The following is a 20,609-nucleotide window of genomic DNA, read 5'->3' as shown; positions in this document are numbered from 1 at the left end:
GACTAGAGCATTTTAATTAGCATGGCCCCTCTAGACCTAGTGATGGAAGTCTCGAGCGTCATGGATTGCATTAGCATGCAATGATTTGGACAATCGAAATGAGCTGAGGACGGAGTCCGCTTGCATGGCTATGTTGGTGCTGAACTGGAGTGAAGTGCGAGCATCAGACACGGTAGCTTGTTGGTTACTGCCTTCGGGAATGTGCATGCAAGAGGTAAAAATCATTTAAATTGATCAATATTTGTGCCAAAGTTGCCAGTTACATCTATGGACAAATTTTTGCTGCAAGCAGGTGGGCTTGAACATATGGTGATGGTGCACATCTACTCCTTTTTTCCCTTTTCTTCTTTTGTGTTGAGTGCTTATCTATTTCAATGCATGCCCCTTCAAAAGTATAGGAGCGTGCTGTCTCCAACTCCGAGTGGCTAAAGCCACCAGTCTACAAGGAAACTCAGTGGGCTCTCCATGATTTGGACCAGTGGTTACTTTCTAGCCTCATGTAATCACGTGGCTCATAGGCGTCCTTGGAAGAACATATTTTGTAAACCATGATGAGAAGAGAATGCGTTTTTGGGTAAAATGGGGGACAAATTTACGTCACAGCTATCATGGTGTCTCAAATGAGGCCCCTAGGCGTGCTATACATCTTATTCTACAGCTTGAACCGATGACCATGTGACATGCTAATGATGTCCTCAAAAACCACGTAACCTAGCTTAGAAACAGAATTAGAATTCTCGGGATGGAATAATTAGTTAATTAGCTTGTAGGAGATTAAGATGGCATGTGACTAATACTTGTAAAAAATCTCATTTGAATAAGATGAGAACTTTTCAATGCGTAAGTATTTTTTTAGAGAGAGAAAATACAATAATATTTCAAAGAGAAATACTCTAAAAATGTGTAATAGAAAATAAAAATTATGAACCTCTATCTTAAAAGATTCATGGTATATTTATAGCTAATGCGTTTTGTTCTTTTCGTGAAGATGAGAGGCTGAAGTTTAACTTTACATTTATGACATTTTGAGTTGTAGTACACTCATTTTATACGGCTAAAAGATGGAAAGGCGGGTCATGATAGATTTTAACACACGTAATAGTGTTGGTGGAGTGTAGACTTGTTTAATTAAATCTATTTATTGAGAAATAATTCCTCTATTATTTTATGTAAAAATCTATAGAATTTATGATATTAGACCCAATCATCTCTTAGGTTTGACCAATACCAAACTAGGCACGCCTCCACTAGGACGTGTTTAGTATTGACATGTGTCAGCTCAACACATTCGAGAATTTAAAAATATTATAATTGTATGTTTTTCTTCATTCGTCATTTTTTGATAAAGATATACTAAAAAAAAATAAAAGTCACCATTAAAACAATGTGACTAAGACATGTTACATTGTTCAATAAAACAATGTAATTATGCTTTTGTCTTAAAAAAAAAAAAACTAACAAAACTTGCAATTAGGGTAAAATCATTTTTTTGAGATCCATTAAACATTAAAAAATTGATTGAAGATAGATTAATCCACAACTTTAATTTTTATTTTTTCCGTGGTGAAATGACTTTGTTGACTTTAAAAGGAAAACAATGTTTAGGTGTTTTTTTATCCTTTCAAAATTATTTGCACAATAAAATTACATTGATACCTTTAAAAGTAAAAAAAAAAAAACCATTTAATTTGCACAAGAGGGTTTTTTCATCCTTTTCTTTTTTTAGAATAATGAAGTAATGGAATTGCCTTTAAAATAAAAAAAATATATAAGTTTGGTTCTAAGGGTATTTTTTTTTCTTTTTCCTTATGTTTTTTTTTTGTTATTTTTAGATTGACCTAGGGGTTATTTGGTAATTTTAAAAAATTAAATATTATTTTAAAAAAAATTGTTGATGCGTGCACATGTTAGTGCGTGATGACCCTCACACCGTTCAGGCAATGCAAGCGAAGCCATCTAGCGACCAACATCACCAACATGCTACGATATTTGAAGTAGCATGTTGTCCTACTTGTATTGGTGAGGCGCAAGTTCATGGCATATGTGCGGTTTGGCTCCGGTGATCTTTTTTTTTTTTCTTTCTGTTTTGTCTCTCCTACCCTGAAAATTCATGTCAGCCTTTCCAAAAATTAACTATGTTCTTCAGTTTCTATTTCTATCAATTTTGATCATCTTTCTTTTGATTACTATTTATTTTGTTTTTACTACTTTTTGAAGTTTTTTATTTTTAATTTCCTCTTTAGGCATTTTATTTTATTTAGTTTCTGTATCTAATTTGATCCTTATTATTTTAATTACTCTTTTTTTTTTGTGTTTTATTCTTTTCTTGATTTATTTTTTTTAATTTCATCCCTCATCATTTTATTCTTTTAATTTTTTATTTAATTTTAGTTTTCGTTCTTTTGATTGCCCCTTTTTTTTATCATTATCTTGATTTATTTATTTTTTAATTTTGTCCCTCAATATTTAATTTCATTTAATCTTTTTATCAAAACTTTTAATTTTGATTTTTTTAATTTATTTTGTTTTTCAATTTAATCCCTAATCATTTTCTTTCATAAGATTTTTATACCATATTTGATTCTCATTATTTTGATTATTATTTGTTTTGTTTTAAATTTCTTTTATGATTGAAAATTTTACTTCATAATTTTTTATGTGTCTTCCTTTTTATAAGATAATTCTGATCTTATAACTTGGGATACTTGTTTCGAAAATTATCTTGATTTAATTTGGGTTTTTTTTAGGTCCTTTATTAATTGTTTTTTAATATCATCATTTGACATTGTGTTATTGAGCCTTGAGTTTCATTATTTGTTCTACTTTTTTTGTGAGTTTATCACAATCTTATATCTCGAGTAACGAGTTAGTCGAGTTAAACCGAGTTGATTTAAATATTTTTTTCTCAATGTTTTTTTTTATAAAGTAGATTTTTTTTCAACTTCATTCTTTGACATTAAATTATTGACCTTAAAACTTTGTGATTCATCTTGACCTTTGAACTTTGTAATTCTTTCATTTTTCTTTTTTTGAGGTTATCTCAAATACAGGTTAGTCAAGTTAATATTAGTTAAACTATTTTTTTTGTGTTTTTCTATTTAACTTCAATCTTTTTTGCTAGGTCATTTTTTTTAAAATATGTTTTTTAATCTCAATCTCATGTTACATGGCAGATTGTTTCTCTCTTCAACGTTATTTCTTTGAAATTTTTTTTTTATTTCATCATTTAATATTAGATTATTGGACCTTAAGATTTGTTGGTTTTTTTCACTTTTCTTTTAACATGTTATATTAATCTCATATCCTAGATCACATATTAATCAAGTTAACTCGTATTAATTCAGATTTTGTATTAATTCAGATTATTATTGTTAGAATATTTTTTTTTTATGTTATGAAAAATTTAACCTCGCTCACATAATAGCATGAGCTATAATCTAGTCTATAATCTAGTCTTAAAACGAATGACAAGGAAGGAATACTCAAAATTCATCATCCACAATTCCATCTTAACACCCATTTCCCTAAACATAATAATAATAAAAAAAACCACAAGCCCATCCTGGTAGCCAAAGCATGCAATTTTCTTGCATAACAATTAAGCTGTGGATCAATAGAAATGTGGGAACATGAGTTAGGTAAAGAGCATGAATTGGGTAAAAGGAGGAAATAAAAAATTGATATTTCCATGTTGGACACTTCCATTTGTCGAAGTAATGATTATCCATGTGTTATCCTTTGTTTGATACTGAAGTTTTGGTATGTTTTTCATGCAAGTTATTATGCTTGTAGCATTTGGTTTGATGTCTTAGAAAAACAGTCTCTACAGGGAATGTAAACAAAGCAGGCAAATCAACTGGTTGGATTAGAGGGACACATTTCATCAAAGAAAGTTCTATGTCAAACATATTTACAAGTCACTCATCAACTGACCTATAAATAGAGGATTTAACGGGGGTCAATAAATTCAAAAGATTAAAAAAAAAAAAAAACTCCACTAAAAAAAACTCCACTAAAAATAAATCCATGTGAAGAAAATGAGTATTTTTGCTCATTTAAAATGATTTTTAAAAAATAACACAATTTTTTTAAAAAAATAAATAGCGAAACAATCTAAAAATTTTGGAAATGATTGGTTCAGCTTAATAAGTTTTGCTGTTAACGACATGTAAATGCTGTAAAGTTCAGAAATCCTTCTCTCGTTAAAATAGAATTGCAGGATTAGAGCAATAAGGTTCATCAGCTGGACACAGCTAAGAAAAGCATGATGAGAGAACATCAACAGTACAGAAACATAATAAGGCATCTCTTCAGCAATGGATGGTTTCCCAGGTGCACAGAAATTTGATTAGACCTTTGTCATCCTCTTCGCTAATGCAGACAGCCTATTTTGTGTTCTTTGCCTTTAGCTACTAGTGCTGGAAAACATTTGAAATTTCATTTATTTGCATCAATAATTAAATATAGTCAACTTTAAATGCAAATAATTCTCTAATATTCAAATACTACTTATAGTCAACTTTTAAATTACACGTATAAAGAAATTATTACGTAAATCTAATTTATCAACTCAAGCAACAACAGTTAGCAAATCTTCACATTCATCTTAGACAAATGCCCTCCACTTCCACATCAGTGAACATAGGATAATTAAGTAATTTAATTTTCACCAATCAACCACATAAAGCATGCCCCCAAAGAGATGGTGTTGATGTAAAGTCACATCAACAAGTCCATTTCAACAATTATACCAATGTAATGATTAACAAGACAATATATCATTAGCCACATGAATTGATGTGCTGACATGACAAGTTCAAATGCTTATCTACTAACTACCATTTTAACATATCCGATGCCTAGTTTTCAATGTCATTTGCAATGCCTTCAAAGGTTGTCTAAAGGGACCAAAACATATAATTTTTTTTAAAAAAATCTTTATATACCACAACTTGTTGAGCAAGGGTCGATATAGTGTCAATGCAAAGGTCAATGTTTGTAGTTTTACCAACATTGAGATTAACAAGACAACATTTTGGTTATCAACATCAATAAAAATGCTACCATGTCAGCATAAATATCAATATGACAATCAACATGTTTGACTTATTGACGCCATGTTAGCATACCTACTGACATATACATGTTGATAATAGAATATATCAACACTATAACACTACAGGCCAACAGGAATTCATCATAGTCAATATTTGAGAAATATCAATGGTGAAAATGACACCTCAACCTAATGCCATTTCCAAATGTATAGGTTTACTTGATGCCTTTTTCTATGCCTTTATAAGGAACTAAAAGGCATGTATATTCAAAACTTCTGAAAATTTTTTCAATACCTTTAAAACATTAGAGAGATAAGACACCCAGATTCTTTTACCCATCTTTAATGGCCAACATTAATCAAATTGAGTTTGTCATTATCTTTTTATAACTCATTACAATACATGCAAGATCTAAACAAGTCAATCTCAATAAATACAACAATTACCTTATTATCACAAACTACTTTAGGTCAAATTATGAGTTCATAACACTTAACAAATTATTGTGTAAGCTTAATCTACTTATTAATCCATAAACCAAACTAATAAAAAGCATGAAGACAAAAAAAATGTCACTCCCAGTCACCAGCTAAGAAGATTGAAATTGTTATTTGTCTTATCTTTATTGACCAAGACTATTAATAAATCGATACATCAAATCTACATAAAAATTATCTTTACAAGTAACATATTAACATCGTAAATGTATAATCTCATATCCTATTGCAAGATATAGCAACATCATACAGGCACAATCTAAAAGTCCAAGTCACAACTAACCTACGACTTAGAGCTAGCAAAGTCAATTAATCAATTCGTCCATAGTGAATTCTTAATAAATACAATCTACCTTCTAATATTCCATTATTAATATCCTATCCTTCTTGCTTAGATGATTTTAATAGTTTGAAAAACATGTCATAATATAAATGGTGGATGATTTCATTCCTCAATTGCTACATAATTGCAACTACGCAGGTTTTCACATTCCATCATAGCCATATATTCTCCCCTCCCAACTTTAACAGACATGGTTTGCAGGATAGCGAAGGAAATTTGTTTTTCACCGATAGAACACACCTACATACCACGAGAATGCTGAGATTCAATGTCAGTGTAGGAACGTCAGCATTAGTTCATCACACTTTAAACCCACGATTGTTTTCACAACTTAATATAGTAAAAAATAGGTCTCCGATATTTGAACATAGAGTCACTGAAACAACAACCTGCAAATGATGTTGAGCAACGAGCAGCAGAGAGCTACACTGTTTTGGACAAAAACAAACACAATAGATTACAGGACTCCAAAATGAATTGAATTCCAATACATACATGCTTGAATTTTCAAAAAAAAAAAATCAAGAACAAAGGGCAACAAAGCGGGAGAAAAAAACCCTTTAGTTTCAAATAATTATTTTTCTATATTATATACATAATATAGCACGTGGAGTAACAGTGTCAAAAAAAAGGAAAAAGGATCAATCAAGATTAGATATCTAAGAAAAGGCATAAAAACAAACTTTTGATGGTTGGGGGTTAGCCCGCGAAGCCATCACTGCCCGATCGAGGAACAAAGATCGGGCTCTGACCGCAGGCAGTCTTCATCGCAGAAATCGAACCTCGAAAATGACCAAAGACCAAATCTCTCCCCCTCTTTGCTCAATGGCGGAGCCTCCAGCAGACATGGCGACATGGAGGGTGGCTCTAAGAAGAGAGAGAGGGTTTTGGCTTGATTGAGAGTTCAGATCCCTGCTCAGATAAGATCAAGTAGTTAAGTTTTAGCGTTAGGGTTTTAGTTTGGTTTTATAGTGTCTCTTTTAGCTAGATAACCTAGCTTGTCTTCTTTTTTTGTGAGTTCTTAAATACCCTTGAGTTTGGTTAGTATCTGCCTCAGTCTAATGCATGTTCCGTCTTAATGGCAAGGGTATTTATGGGAAGTAGGATTGTGGGCAGACTAACTAATCAGATCAGTGCATGACATGTCGTGTGATAAAACTACGTACCACGTGTTTTGGAACGACATGTCTCCTTTGCATCAAATCATCACAAAGACTTTTTGTTGCTAGCATAGCTGTAAAAACCAGAACGGCCCGGCGCTTGGAGCAATTTGTGTTGAAGAAAAATAAAAGAATAAAAACACTTTGCTGACGTCATTAAAACCCTGGATTATCCACTCATATACAAAACACAACATCAAAGCATCAAGAGGGTATTTGTTTTTGTGCATTATAGTTTGAAAAATTAAGTATAAAAAAATTATTTTTAGTTATGATTGATTTGATTTTATATATAATATATTTAATTAAACTGTAATTAAAATTATTTTTTTAATAAAAATAATATATTCAATTAAAGATGAAAAATAATCATTAATTCTCATATCACTCTAATATTTTAATTGAATGGTTAATTGATTTTCAATAAAAATTGCTTCTACTTTACTATTATATATAGAATATAGATGGAAACATGCTCTTATACATATAGTTGGATTCTTAACTTTTTAGTGGTAATTAATGGAAAGTTTATACATAATCAAAGTTGATTAACAAGAACTAATTGGAGAGGGGAAATCATTATTCCTCTCTTCATAAAGTATTGTTTATTAGAATAATTTTTTTTAATATTATATTTATTAAAAATTGAGTTTTATAATTTATTTCGATTTGTTTTTTATAAGATTATCTCAATCTCATTATCTGAGGCGCGAGTTGCAAGTTTTTCTAATTCATAGATTTATTTTGAATTTTTTTTCTAATTGATCAATCTATTTCAAGGTTTTTCGAGTCATTTAAAAATTTATTTTAATATAGAAGTTAAATTATATTTTATCTACACTCGTATTATTTTCAACCAAATATTTTTTATATAAAATCATCAAATCATATTATATAATATTTGTATCTTAATAATTTTAAATAAATATGCATGGAGTTTATATATAGGATATCTTTTATGCGTTTGTGTTTTTAATATTTTATTTTTATTTATAATGTTGTTTTCTTATTTAAATATAGTTGATGCTATCATCTATGGATTTAAATAATTCGCAAATTAGAAAGGGTTGACCATGAACTTTATGAGAGATAGTGGTAAGCATGTTGAAGCTTGTGACTTCCAATTTCATTAGGGTTGATAGAGACAAGAACAAATTTCATTAGGGTTGAGGATGGCAGGGAAAGGGATTTGCCATAAGTTTTGATTTTGGAGAACATGTTTTCTGAAGTAACGATGGGTGCAATTATATAATAGACTCGAAATAGTATAGAGTCGTAGGAGGAGCTGAAAAAAGAAAAAAAAATAGAGATTGTTGCTGCAAATATATCAGTTGTGTTTTTTTTTTAATTAATGTTGATGTTCGGGTCAACTTGCATGTACCTCGACTAATCCAACGGGCCCTGAAGTTAACGACCATGTAAGCCTCCAGTGGTTCTGAGATTTGTGAGATTCAAACTGGTAACCTATAGAGAGCAAATTTAGAACTTAATCAGTGAGCTACACCCCTTAAGGTTAAAAGATTTTAGAAAACTAGTTGTGTTTTGATATAATGACTAATGATTAAAAGATTTTAGAAACCAAGCTCTAAAACTATAGTAAAATAAGAGAGAAAACTAATGAAGAGAAGGAGAAAAGAGATGTAAAAAAAACTTGGACAACAAACCCTAATAGAATTTATATAATGGATTATAATATAATTGATGTATCTAAACTTGGGTCTATGTATTTTTTTATGTAAAAATTGATATTTAGTTGATGCAAACACGCTTAAATAAATAAGATAAAACACTTTAGTTATAGTCTTGACCAAGTCAAATAAATTGATTTTATTTTAATTAGATGGTAAAAAAAAAGTGATGATAGTAAACTCACAATTCTTTTATTTAAAAAGAATGACCATGATAACATGGAAAAAAAACCTTTGTAAGTATAAAAAACTTGACAAAAAAAACTAGTTTAAGTCAACTAAAGCTAGCATGATAGATATTTAACATGGGTAATAAAGAGCGAGTTAACGTAAATTAACTCGCAAAACCAATGACCCATTCCACAAGACTGGGACAATACACAGAAAAAAATTGAAGAATACCACAAATTTATTTTAAAAAAATATTGAATGATGAAATCCGAAAAAGAAAATAAGCCACAAAAAAAAAAGATATTGACCTGTGTTAACTTTCTAAACTCGTGACCTGAGTCATTGGACTGAAAGCATTATACATTAAAAAAAAACACAAAACACAATCCCTAACAAATCAAAGGTTTAGGATGAAATTGGAAAAAAAAATACAAAATGATAAAAAAAAATAGCAATTAGAAGAACAAGGATAAAAATGAATAAAAAATAAATTAAAAGGCAATAAAAAAAACTTTCAATTGAAAGGTGAAATCAAAAAGGGAAAAAACTTTAACAAAAGGATAAAAAAAATCAAAAGAATGAGGATTAAATTGAAAAAGATAATACACCATAATTTTGGATTAAGAGATGAAATTAAAAACCAATAAAATTTGCACAAAAGAGTTAAGAAAAAAAATAAAAAAATCAGAAGAATGAGGATTATAGTATAAATAAACAACACATGACAAATTATGATAGAATGATGAAATTGAAAAAAAATCAAAACTTTACAAAAGAGCCAAGGATAAAAATTAGAAACTAAAAGAATTGGGATTAAATCCAAAGGCAAAACAAATTGAGGGGTAATTTTGAATATTTGAAAAGCTAGGCATTAAAATCAAGGAGGAGAGATAGAATAAAAAAAGAGGGGGGCTTTCAGCAACAGACCAGAGGTTTGTTCAGGACACGCATCGGGTAGTCATAGAGAGGTCACCAAGAAGATTCAGATGCTACCTCAGAAGACGCTATTTGGTTGTCGTCGTGGTGCAATGTACACATCAGCTATTTTTTAAATATTAAATTAAAAATTTTCCCCTAACCCCACTTAATAATAACCAGTACCAGAAAATCGATAAATACAAATGAAAATACCGAGGGAATATTTTTGTCGGTAAATTTCCGAGAGATTTTACCGACAAAACTATTTCTTCAGTGTATACCGAGGGAATTGCCATGGGAAAAAAATTAAAACAAAGCAAAAAAAAATGATTTTTACCGACGGAATTACCGACGGACTAAATTCCGTTGGTAAATCTGTCGGTAAATCCATTGGTAAACTGTGAACATTGTTCATCATGTCAATTATAAAGGGAATCATCGACAGAATTTTCCGTTGGTATTTTCCAGAGAGCTCCAGAATTGTTCACCTTCCAATTGCACTGTTAATTGTTGTTCTTTACGGATAAAATCATCGACGGATTGAAAAGTCCTCGGTGTTATTTGGCGGTTTTCTGAAAAAAATCAATTAATTTAAAATTTTCATTTAAATATTACAGACAGAATCACCGACGGATTGAAAAATCATCGGTAATTGTTGGCAGTTTCTGAAAACTTTTAACGAAATTGAAAATTTAAATTAAATATTACTGACGGAATAATTAAAAAAATATTAATATTCAATTATCCGTCGGTAAATCCGTCGCTAACGCGCCCCAATAAAAAGCCTGAATGCCCTTATTTCACAAGAGACAGACTCATTTCTTATAATTCTTCTTCTACTACTTCTTCTTCTTCAATATATGTATAAAACATCAATATCTATTTTTTTTTCTTCTTTTCTGTCCTCATCTCCTTCTCTTTTCCTCCATACTTGGGTATGTCTTCTTCTTCTTTCTTCTTTTATCCTCTTAGTTTTTTTTAATTAATATGCTTTACGAAATTTTTTCTCTCTCCTTAGCTTCACTTGCAACTACATTAAGGTAAGATTTTTCTTTTTTCTTCTTTTTTCATGATTTTTTTCACTATATTTGTTTTTTATTTTATTTTAATTGTTTTTGTTCTTAATAATTGTATAAATGTTGTTGTGAGATTTGTTTTTTCATATGAGACCAATTTTTAGTTGATTTATTTATAGGATTTTTAAATTTTTAGCAATTGCAACTTCATTTTTTTCATATGAATTTTTTTAATTGAATTTATTTTTTCATTTTATTTATTTGTTGCAAATTTGTTTGAGTTGATTTTCTTATTTTTTTTCCAAGCATTTTGAGTATATATTATACAGTGTTGATTTATGTTAATTTAATTATTTTATAATTTTATAAAATAATTTTTTTAAATGTTTTTAAATAATTACCGATGGAATTTCCGTCGGTAAATCCGTTGGTAATAAAAAAATTATTACCGAGAGATATACCGACAAAATAAAGCGGGTACTTTTATTTTTTTATTACCAACGGATTTACCGACGGATAAAAAATTACCGACGGATCATTTTCGTCGGTGATTTCATCGGTAAATTAATTACTAACAGAATATGTGTTTTACGCCGACGGAAAAATTCTGTTGGTAAAACTATTAAATCTAATAATAACAAAAAATACAAGGTTTAAAATGATGAAAATGACTCTTGACCAAAGCTTTTGTTTTTTTTTTTTACCTCAAGGGCATTCTAGTAACTTAACTATGCATTTGAAGTTGAAAATGAAAAAAAAAATCCTTATATAAGGGCCTAATTTTCTTGGTTCTGAGAGTATTTTCATATTTTTTACTGTTTAAAGAATAATTAAAACACCCAAATACCCTATCAACCAGGACAAAGTTTTATGTTTTACTATCACAATTTTGGTGTTTCCGTAAATGACACTGTTATTATACCCTTCTTTTTAGTTTATTTTGTTATAATGTTAATGCGATAGATAATTATACCTAGAATTATATCTAATCATATCGTTTCAATACTATATATTATTTTCTCATATTTCTTTTCCTAGAAGCACAAGTAATCTAACTCTTCACAATGTTCTACAAGTTTTGCAGCCTTGCCATGAAAGACGCTTCAGATCAGCCACTATCTGACCCAAAAAAGCATTGAAAACAAGGAAGGCCATCACAAATGTAGAAAATCTGTGCCCTTTTGAGTTCTGTGACCTTCGCAAAAATAAATCCCTGTTTAAATTTAATATTTTTTTGGAATAATATTTTGGTGTTTTTAGATCATTTTGATATATTGATATCAAAAATAATTTTTAAAAAATAAAAAATATATTATTTTAATGTATTTCTAAATAAAAAATATTTTAAAAAATAACCACAATCACCCTTCTAAACACGCTCATATGAATGCTGCAACTTGTATTTTTGAATAACAAGGTGTTTCTAGACTCTAAACAATTATCAAAAGCTTCTGGTTCGAAGGGTTTTTTTTTTTTTTTTTTAACTTTTTAAAACAAATTGTTAGCATGTCATTTACTTGGCTGCAAAGCACGTCTCATCACAAAACTTTCTTCGCACTATCTGGGCCTGCTGGAATTATAATTGAAACAATATATGAGCACTTGACAATCGCAGAAACTCCACCATTCAATCCTTTTTTCTCTTTATTATGTTTGTGATGAGATAATTATTTTAGCTTATTTTTTTTAAGACTTAAGAAAGTCTATAATAAAATGGGTATTGTGAGATGTCAAACTTAAAATAATTAAATTTAACGATTAGCCAAACTCAAAAAAATATATTTAAGTTCAACCATCGGTTAAACTTGAGGAAACATTAGTCTAGATGAATATATAAATTGAAAGTGTAGTGAGTTAGATGAACCATCATGTCCGTTAATTTAAGTTAGATTAATCAATTGAATCCGAAAAAACAAAGGCTTGACGAGATGCCAAATCTAATATATTTGAGTTCAACTGTCAGTTGAACCCAAAGAAACATGAACCTGGTGAGATGTCAGCTTCAACATACTTGACTTCAGTTGTTAGTTGAACCCAAGATAATACGAGTCTAGATGAATATTTAAACTAAAAGTATAACGATTTGAAGAACCATCATGCCCTTTAACCTATATCATGTTATATCTTTTGTCTTGAGTGTCCACTAAGGAATCCTGCTTCTAGAACGAGTATAAGAATCATTTGTATATGAGGTAATGATTTTTTTACACTTATAAATATACAAAAAAATTTTAAAAGACATACCATACTTACTATCTCATTAATGATATATAAGAGATATTTGTCCATCACTAATGTAATAAAAAATAAAAGACTTTTCAGTCCTTCCCTTCTCTAAATATAACAAGGTTTGGAGGTATAAATACCTCCTGAACCATCTAAGTAAGGGATTAGAATCTTTTTATTTTTTAAAAGCTTACATTTATTTCAAAGTATTAATCATCATAAAATATAAGAACAAATATAATTTGTTTTTGGAATTTAAAACTCTTTTAAGATTTTTATTGTTTTCCCATAAAATTAATGATTTTATTATCAAAGTATCTTCAAGTTTCCTGATTGAGACTAATTTTATAAATATTTAGAATTTTACCATTAATTTGATATTTTCTGAGCTAAAAAGAAAAAAATTATTCACCTAGATATCTTCATTAACCATACCCACAAACTAAATAACTTGTTATATAAATATTCTGGTTTTCAGACATCATCTTAATTTTGGCGATATAAAATGTGTCAATTGATGCCCACATAAATGGTGAGCACATCACAAGACAAACAGCTTACATTCCCGATGTTCTGTAAAAAAATACAATGGCCGCATATCTTTCCGAGTGCCCCAGAACATCCACTCTCTTATTAGGCTTTCCCTTAAATAATAATCTGTGGCGCCTGCAGCGTAGCGCGGGCATTCTGCAAGTGTTATCTATAATTAACAAGAATTTTAGTTAAATTTAGGAGCACTCTGGAAACTTCAATGATCTACCAGCCTTTGGAACAGGTATCAGGATGGAAGTCACAAGGAAAATTCACTTCAAGAATCAATAACGAATCCTTGATTTCCGTTTTGAATGTAATGATTTCTCAGTCTGACATTGAAGTGATGCTGTAAACCTGCAGATATAGCTTGGTAGGACAATGGATGGTTTTCTTCAATAATCTTGCAGTTAATCTTCTGTCATCTTATCACCGGTTGTTGCACAGATGCACTGGCCTTGTTCTGGAATGAGTTTCTTATTCTAGCCTGGAGAACTTCAAGTCTTGATCTCCCATGCCTACGCAAGGGTGTTCTCCAAGTGTAGGCCTGCATATTCGGGCTTTGCACTGCTATTCGCTCCACACTTTGGCCTGTATTGTTTGACTATTTTATTTTCTGGGGCGCTAGCACAGTCCCACTGTTTTTCCCTTCTTACCATCAACAGCATGTCATGGTTTATCATGTAGGATATTTCTATAAAAAATATATATACGTGAAGTAAACGAAACTGGGAATCTTGAAGCCTTTGACTTTTAAAAAGAGCCATAGCATGGCAGATTTTGACGGGCTAAATGACCAAGCATTTGAAATTTCATAGGGTGGCCTAATTTCAAATGTTGGGATTTATCTGTCCTTAGTCAAATCTCAAAAGATCAAGGTGTTGATTGATTTCCACCAATCTACCATATTAGAGGTGTTAAGCTTTCTCATGAGAAAACGAGCTGACACCACCCAATGGACCACACACTTAGAAGAAAAGAAACAGCAGCAAAACTTGACATAAGAAAATAACAAGTTGCTGTTAATTTAGTCACCACGATCCATTACAAAATAAAAAGACAAAATCATGAAGTTGAGAGAAAAAAAAGAGAGAACATCATTGCTTTTCTCTCTTCTTTCTCTCTACCAACCAGCTAGCTTCACTATTTTCCAACAAACAGCAGATCAAGAAGATAAACATCATCACCACCCACTTCCTCTATCCACAAGGTGATAAAAAGCAATCTTCCTTTTATCTGTCTTCTTTTGTTTCTGTTGTTTTGTTGGTAAGTTGCTAGTCTTGAAAGTGAATTGAAGGATGGTTTTATGTATACAAAATGAACCAATCTGCATTGCTACCTCAAAGATGATTGTAACAGATGGAAACTACTGAAGGATTAATAAATAATCTGTTGCCATTTCCTTGTAGCAATACTTGTTAGTGTGTAAAGAACTTCCATATTTCTTCATCCATAAGGTACAGAACATTTCTTTTTCTTTTTTTTCCTGTGAATTATATATGGTGCTGGTTGAGAACAACATATACAAAGTGCGAACAATCCAAGCTTGATGTAGTTTAAAGGTTCTTAGTTTGAACTTTAAAGGTTCATGTTTCTTTTTTTCTTTTTCTTTTTCCCACCTCTGATAATCCGTTTAATCTACCCCGTTCTTTTCTACTGCTCTGTTCTCTTTTTCAATCTTTGGTAATGTTCAATGGAGTTCGGATTTGATTTGTTGTCTTAAATCCTTGGCAGTGTACTTTCTAGTTCTTTTCATGCGTGTATTTGAGAGGATCTTTGCAGTAAGATTTTCTTTAGTCTTGAGGAAAAATAATCTGTCTCACTTTCTTGACATATGAAAGAATAGCAAGTTGTTTCTCTGTATGTTTTATTCTGCTAAATATTTGTACGAAGTGAAGAGGGCGTTAGGGGCATAAATCATCCTTATCATTTCATATATAGATGTCATCTTAAATAATAGAGATAGATTCTAATTTTGGCAGTGTCCCAAGGGGTCAATCTGTTAATTTTATCAAGAGTTATACCCCTTTTCTTGGATCATCGTGATTGAACATGTTCTACTTTTTAGATATATATCCATGATAGGATAAACAAACAAGTGCTCTAGATGTGAATATAGGATTTTACCTCCTGGAGATTCTAGCAAGTTGTTTTGAGAAGGATGTTCTGTTTTCTTTTGTTGCTTGATTCTTGTCCTCATTTCTTTTGATTCATTGTTTAGTTTATTTGGATGCTGTGCAGAGAAAGGGAGATGGAGGCTGAAATGGTGGATCAGTACTGGTGTCACATGTGTTCTCAGATGGTGAACCCGGCAACGGAAGCTGATATTAAATGCCCGTTTTGTGATAGTGGTTTTCTGGAAGAGATGGGCAGCACGAGAGAAGTCAATAACAGTGGCTTTAATTTAGGATCTGAACATGTATTCTCTCTTTGGGATACAATCTTACTGGACCTTACCGATGGCTTAGGCACTTCTGGTTTGAGAAGTACAGCTCAAGAACATATTAGCAGTCCCAGTTCACCATATGAAGATGATGAACTAGACTTTGAGTCTTTACCTCGGAGAAGGGGTAGAAGAAGCTCATCTTCAGTCCAGAGCTTACTTCAAGATCTTAATCTGGGAGCAGAGAATTATGAAAATGACAGAGAGAGCACTGGCAGCAGCAGCATTTTGATATTGGTTAATCCTTTTAATGAAGAGGCAATAATTCTTCAGAGTCCCGATGATATGAACCAAGCTGAAAACCCAATTCAAAACGTGTCAAGTTCTTTCCGGGACTACCTTATAGGACCTGGTGTGGATTTACTGCTACATCATTTGGCTGAGAGTGGTCCTAACCGTTACGGGACTCCTCCAGCAAATAAAGAAGCAGTTAAAGCAATGCCAACAGTTTCCATTAATCAGAATTTGCAGTGTTCAATATGCTTGGAAGAGTTTGAGATTGGATCTGAAGCAAAGGAGATGCCATGCAAACACAAATTCCATGGAGAGTGTATTGCTCCATGGCTGGAACTTCATAGTTCCTGCCCAGTTTGCAGGTTCCTAATGCCCTCAGATGATTCCAAGACTGAAGTAAGTCAGTGGAGAAGTGACGCAGACACAATGGAGAACAACGATGCTAGAAACACTTGGGTCCCTATCTCATGGCCTTTTGATGGTTTGTTTCCTTTATCAGGATCTCAAAATGGCGGGAGTTCTATTTCAGCACCCTCGTCGACTACCATGCCTGGAAGTACTTCCTTCACCGATGAAACTTGAACACTTGGTTTTTTGTTCCTTTCTCTGTTTCCTTGGCTTTCTTCTGTATATTGCCATCTTATCCTAGCAAAATGGTACCCTCTCCATATGTAAATGAAGTAATGATATTGGTGCCTTTTTGTATTGTGTAAGCAATTTTGACACATGATGATAAGATTCCATATAACTAGATTTCTGGAATTGGATTTGGGCAGTCTGGTTGACAAGTAGCACAGAAGAGAATTGCTAATAAATAATATCTTGTCTTGTTTGGTTGCGGTTAGAACAGTAAAGGGGAAACATGCACATAGAACGCAAGAATGTAATTTGTTTCCCTAGGTAGTTCTAAATCCTAGATTTTAAATCTGAGCTGATGATCTGCTTGACCGAATGACAGAGACCTTACAAGTCCCTCCTTTTCCTTTGCCGTCTTCGTCTCTGTCTTTGTTCGTTAGATAGAAAGACAGATTAGGCTCGCGAGAAAAGTTGATGCTGCTCATTTCAGGTTTGCAAATTCTTTCACCTGATACTAGGACTGCAGACTCAGAAATCTACTGAATTTTGGGCCTTGGAGCTTAAGGAAATGAGAGAAGGAGTTCTCAGAATTCCGCAGGTTTTGACGCTGCTTCTTCACTTCTTGAAAGATCTGTCCAGAAGAATGAGATGCCACTGCAGACAACACTTTTTTTAAAAAGTTGATTGCTTGAGTTGCTGCGCTTCATTTGTTACCGTCAGACTTGACGGAACCTTTTCTCGTTGTGGTTGGATTGGCTCCAAACTAAACAATGCAGCATTGCATTGGCCTCTGGGATTAGAACTGTTTACTACTAAATAGGCCAATAATATTTTTTAAAGGTGAAGAAAAACTAATGAAACATGGAAAAACAGAACTCATAATGCATCTACGCAGAGCACAAAATAAATTGCCAAAATTGTGAAGATGCTCTCTTCAATATTCAGTTACTTACCATTGTTCCAACATCACTTAAATTGACGATAAACTATTAAAAAATTAGATGCCTCATCATCTGTAAAATCTTTCAACCCAATCTGTCCACAATATGATCACTGCACTCGCAAGATCTTGATAACAGAAGCAGTACCAATCTTGTGCAATGCTACAACCGAGTCTCCTGGCTTGCACAGTCCCTTCATCTTCGCATATTGGAAGGCCATCTCAATTGTTTCTTCAGTGGACTCACTATGATAAACCTTTCCTGATACTGAGGTCAAAACAGGCAAAAGACCCCGGTAAATAAGGCTATGCCTCGCTGGAGCTTCATCACTGCATGACCCCTCGAAGGAATCAGTTCTAATATCTGGAACGATCATTGACAAAATTGGCATGCTTGGTCGGTACTTAGACACCAACTTTGCTGTGGTTCCACCCTTGGTTAGAACTAAAATAAATGCTGCTTTGATGGTGTTTGCTGTCTTGACTGCTGAAGAAGCCATACTTTCTAATGGGGTCATAGGCATAGGAGCTGTTGCCATAATTGTCTTGAAAAGATGCCCATAATCTATGAAGTTCTCAGCCTCCATGCATATTCTAGACATGGTTTGAACAGTAAGCTCAGGGTAGGCTCCAGCAGCAGTTTCTCCACTGAGCATCACACAATCAGTACCGTCAAGAACTGCATTGGCAACATCCGTAGCCTCAGCTCTAGTAGGCCTTGGAGACTTGATCATGGACTCCAACATCTGAGTAGCAGTCACTACAGGCTTTCCTTTTATGTTGGCCTTGTTTATCATCACTTTCTGAGCTAGGAATATTTTCTCAATTGGAATTTCCATTCCCAGGTCACCTCGTGCAACCATAAATGCATCAGAATTTGCAAGAATGTCATCAAAATTAGCAACCCCTTCTTGATTTTCAACCTGCCAAAATATAGAACCAAAAGGTCAATTTGATGATAGTTTTGCTTCAAGACTGTAACTCAGCAGCATATAGCCTGTTCTTAGCTAATCATCATGGAGTCACTATGTAGGCATTTCTATGTTATTTGTGTCAATTAAAAATTCTAAATCCTAAGAAGTCACCCTTTAGTTCTAACAGAGAAAATTAAGGCCCATTTTGAAAGTTAACTCTAGAGGCAAATTGGCATAAGATTCAGATATTATCAACTTACCTTTGACATGAGAAGGATGTTCTTTCCATCATTCCCTAGCAGCTTTCTGACCTCCACGAGATCTGAACCTTTTCGAACAAAGGACAGTGCGATCATGTCAATCTTATTAGGGACACCCCACTTCAGGATATCCTCCTTATCCTTCTCTGTTAAGGTAGGGAGATCGACGACAACTCCAGGAAGATTGACATTCTTCTTCTCACCCAAAACAGCAGAATTTTCACAGCGACAACGGACCAATCCTGAGTCCTTGTCACAAGCCAAAACTGTTAGTGAAATTGTGCCATCAGAACACAAAATAACACTTCCTGGCTGAACATCTTCAGCCAACTTCATGTAGCTCATACAGATCATATTCTCATCACCCTTTAAGCTATAATCAGTAGTGATAAGTATCTCCATGCCCTGCTTGAGCTGCACAGGCTTCCCATCCTTCAAGAATCCAGTCCGAATTTCCGGTCCCTGTACTCATCACAATTTGAGAATATTCATAGTCAGTCAAGTTCCAAGTATTGCACTAGAATTCAGAAATAGCTGGCAAAATTCAGTATGATCTTTAAATCATCTCATGGCAAAATAAAGACATTTAACTCATTATTGAGAAAAAAAAATAGGGCAGCATCCAAGGTAGAAGATATTTTTGCAAACCAAATCCAATAACCATAAAAGAACATTGATTCCCTATGCAGCCTATCCCCCCAAATGCAATTATGCAAAGCTTCACACATAATCGACAAGTTTTTATTCTTTTAAAAGCAGAGAACATATTATGTAGAACTAAACATGCATTCCATTGTCTCTTTCCATATGTATTGATTGTACTAAAACAATGGCTAAAGGAAGTTTATACTGAGAATAATGATATGGGACAGGGTTGGCCTAAAGAAAAAATTAGTAATTCCCACAGAGAGAAGCACATCAAATTGATGATATTGGGCACAGAAAAAAGAATGTTAATAATCTAATGTAAATTTCACATGGGAATCTCAAGAGAATTAACATCAAATTAGCAGCAATATTATCATGGAAAATTAAGGAACAAAGTAACAGAATTCAAAGAAAAAACAAAAAAAACACTCTAATCCCCTAAAACAAGAAACATTAAGAAATAAAAAAAAATTTCTATAAACAAACGCTAATGCATTAAATGGAGGAAAAAAAAAAAAACAGGAGTTAAGAGAGATATTGGCACCTTGGTGTCCAACATGACAGCACAGAGAATGCCAGTATTGTTCATGGCAGTCCTAAGATTATCAAGGGTTTCTTGGTGATAAGCATGGGTTCCATGCGAAAAGTTGAAGCGAGCAACGTTCATGCCAGCCCTTAAAAGCCTCTCAATCATCTCAACAGACCTTGACTGTGGCCCTAACGTGCATACTATCTTCGTCTTTCTCGTCCTCTTGTCCTCCCCTACCATCAAGCTTTGACCACCCAGAACATTCTCCATTGTCTCTAATTAAAAACTTGCAGAGAAAACGAAAACAGAGATTTTTATGTTACTACAAAAGTAGTGGAAGTCTAAAAGGGTTTATGGAGGGTTTTTTAGTTGGAGAAATGGTAAGGACAAGGGCTAAGGGCTGTGTGTGTGTCTATATAAGGCTAGGATTTTACTTGCTGGTTAGTCCCAATATTCAT

At 32.5% G+C, this 20,609-nt stretch overlaps 2 protein-coding genes and 1 long non-coding RNA gene across 7 annotated transcripts; 1 reads left to right on the top strand and 2 right to left on the bottom strand.

The window, feature by feature from the left end:
* Positions 1–3,835: 3,835 nt before the first annotated feature.
* LOC133668076 (uncharacterized) lies at positions 3,836–6,942 on the bottom strand. Of its 2 annotated transcripts, none has more exons than XR_009833627.1 (2): positions 6,287–6,942; positions 3,836–4,418 (listed from the first exon to the last, which is right to left on the bottom strand). It is a non-coding gene; the product is annotated as an uncharacterized LOC133668076 (long non-coding RNA). The 2 variants fall into 2 exon arrangements; XR_009833628.1 differs by lacking the exon at positions 3,836–4,418 and adding an exon at positions 5,648–6,137.
* A 7,675-nt stretch (positions 6,943–14,617) lies between these two features.
* Positions 14,618–17,046, top strand: LOC133706263 (E3 ubiquitin-protein ligase SIRP1-like). 4 transcript variants are annotated; one of them, XM_062131758.1, is made up of 3 exons: positions 14,699–14,817; positions 14,954–15,064; positions 15,849–17,046. In XM_062131758.1, the coding sequence occupies exon 3, from the start codon at positions 15,859–15,861 to the stop codon at positions 16,864–16,866; it is 1,008 nt and encodes a 335-aa protein (XP_061987742.1). In that variant the 5' UTR covers positions 14,699–14,817; positions 14,954–15,064; positions 15,849–15,858; the 3' UTR covers positions 16,867–17,046. The 4 variants fall into 4 exon arrangements, with proteins under 4 accessions (XP_061987741.1, XP_061987742.1, XP_061987743.1 ...); XM_062131759.1 differs by having other exon boundaries at positions 14,700–14,817; positions 15,017–15,064; XM_062131757.1 differs by lacking the exon at positions 14,954–15,064 and having other exon boundaries at positions 14,618–14,817.
* Positions 17,047–17,746: 700 nt separating this feature from the next.
* On the bottom strand, positions 17,747–20,560 carry LOC133706261 (pyruvate kinase, cytosolic isozyme-like). The gene is made up of 3 exons (XM_062131756.1): positions 20,167–20,560; positions 18,975–19,436; positions 17,747–18,723 (listed from the first exon to the last, which is right to left on the bottom strand). The coding sequence occupies exons 1-3, from the start codon at positions 20,419–20,421 to the stop codon at positions 17,911–17,913; spliced, it is 1,530 nt and encodes a 509-aa protein (XP_061987740.1). The 5' UTR covers positions 20,422–20,560; the 3' UTR covers positions 17,747–17,910.
* Between the last annotated feature and the right edge of the window lie 49 nt (positions 20,561–20,609).

Source organism: Populus nigra, chromosome 11, assembly GCF_951802175.1.
Source record: "Populus nigra chromosome 11, ddPopNigr1.1, whole genome shotgun sequence".
Lineage (NCBI taxonomy): Eukaryota > Viridiplantae > Streptophyta > Magnoliopsida > Malpighiales > Salicaceae > Populus > Populus nigra.
Note: the sequence above shows the minus strand (reverse complement) of the source record. Positions and strands in the feature narration are given on the sequence as shown.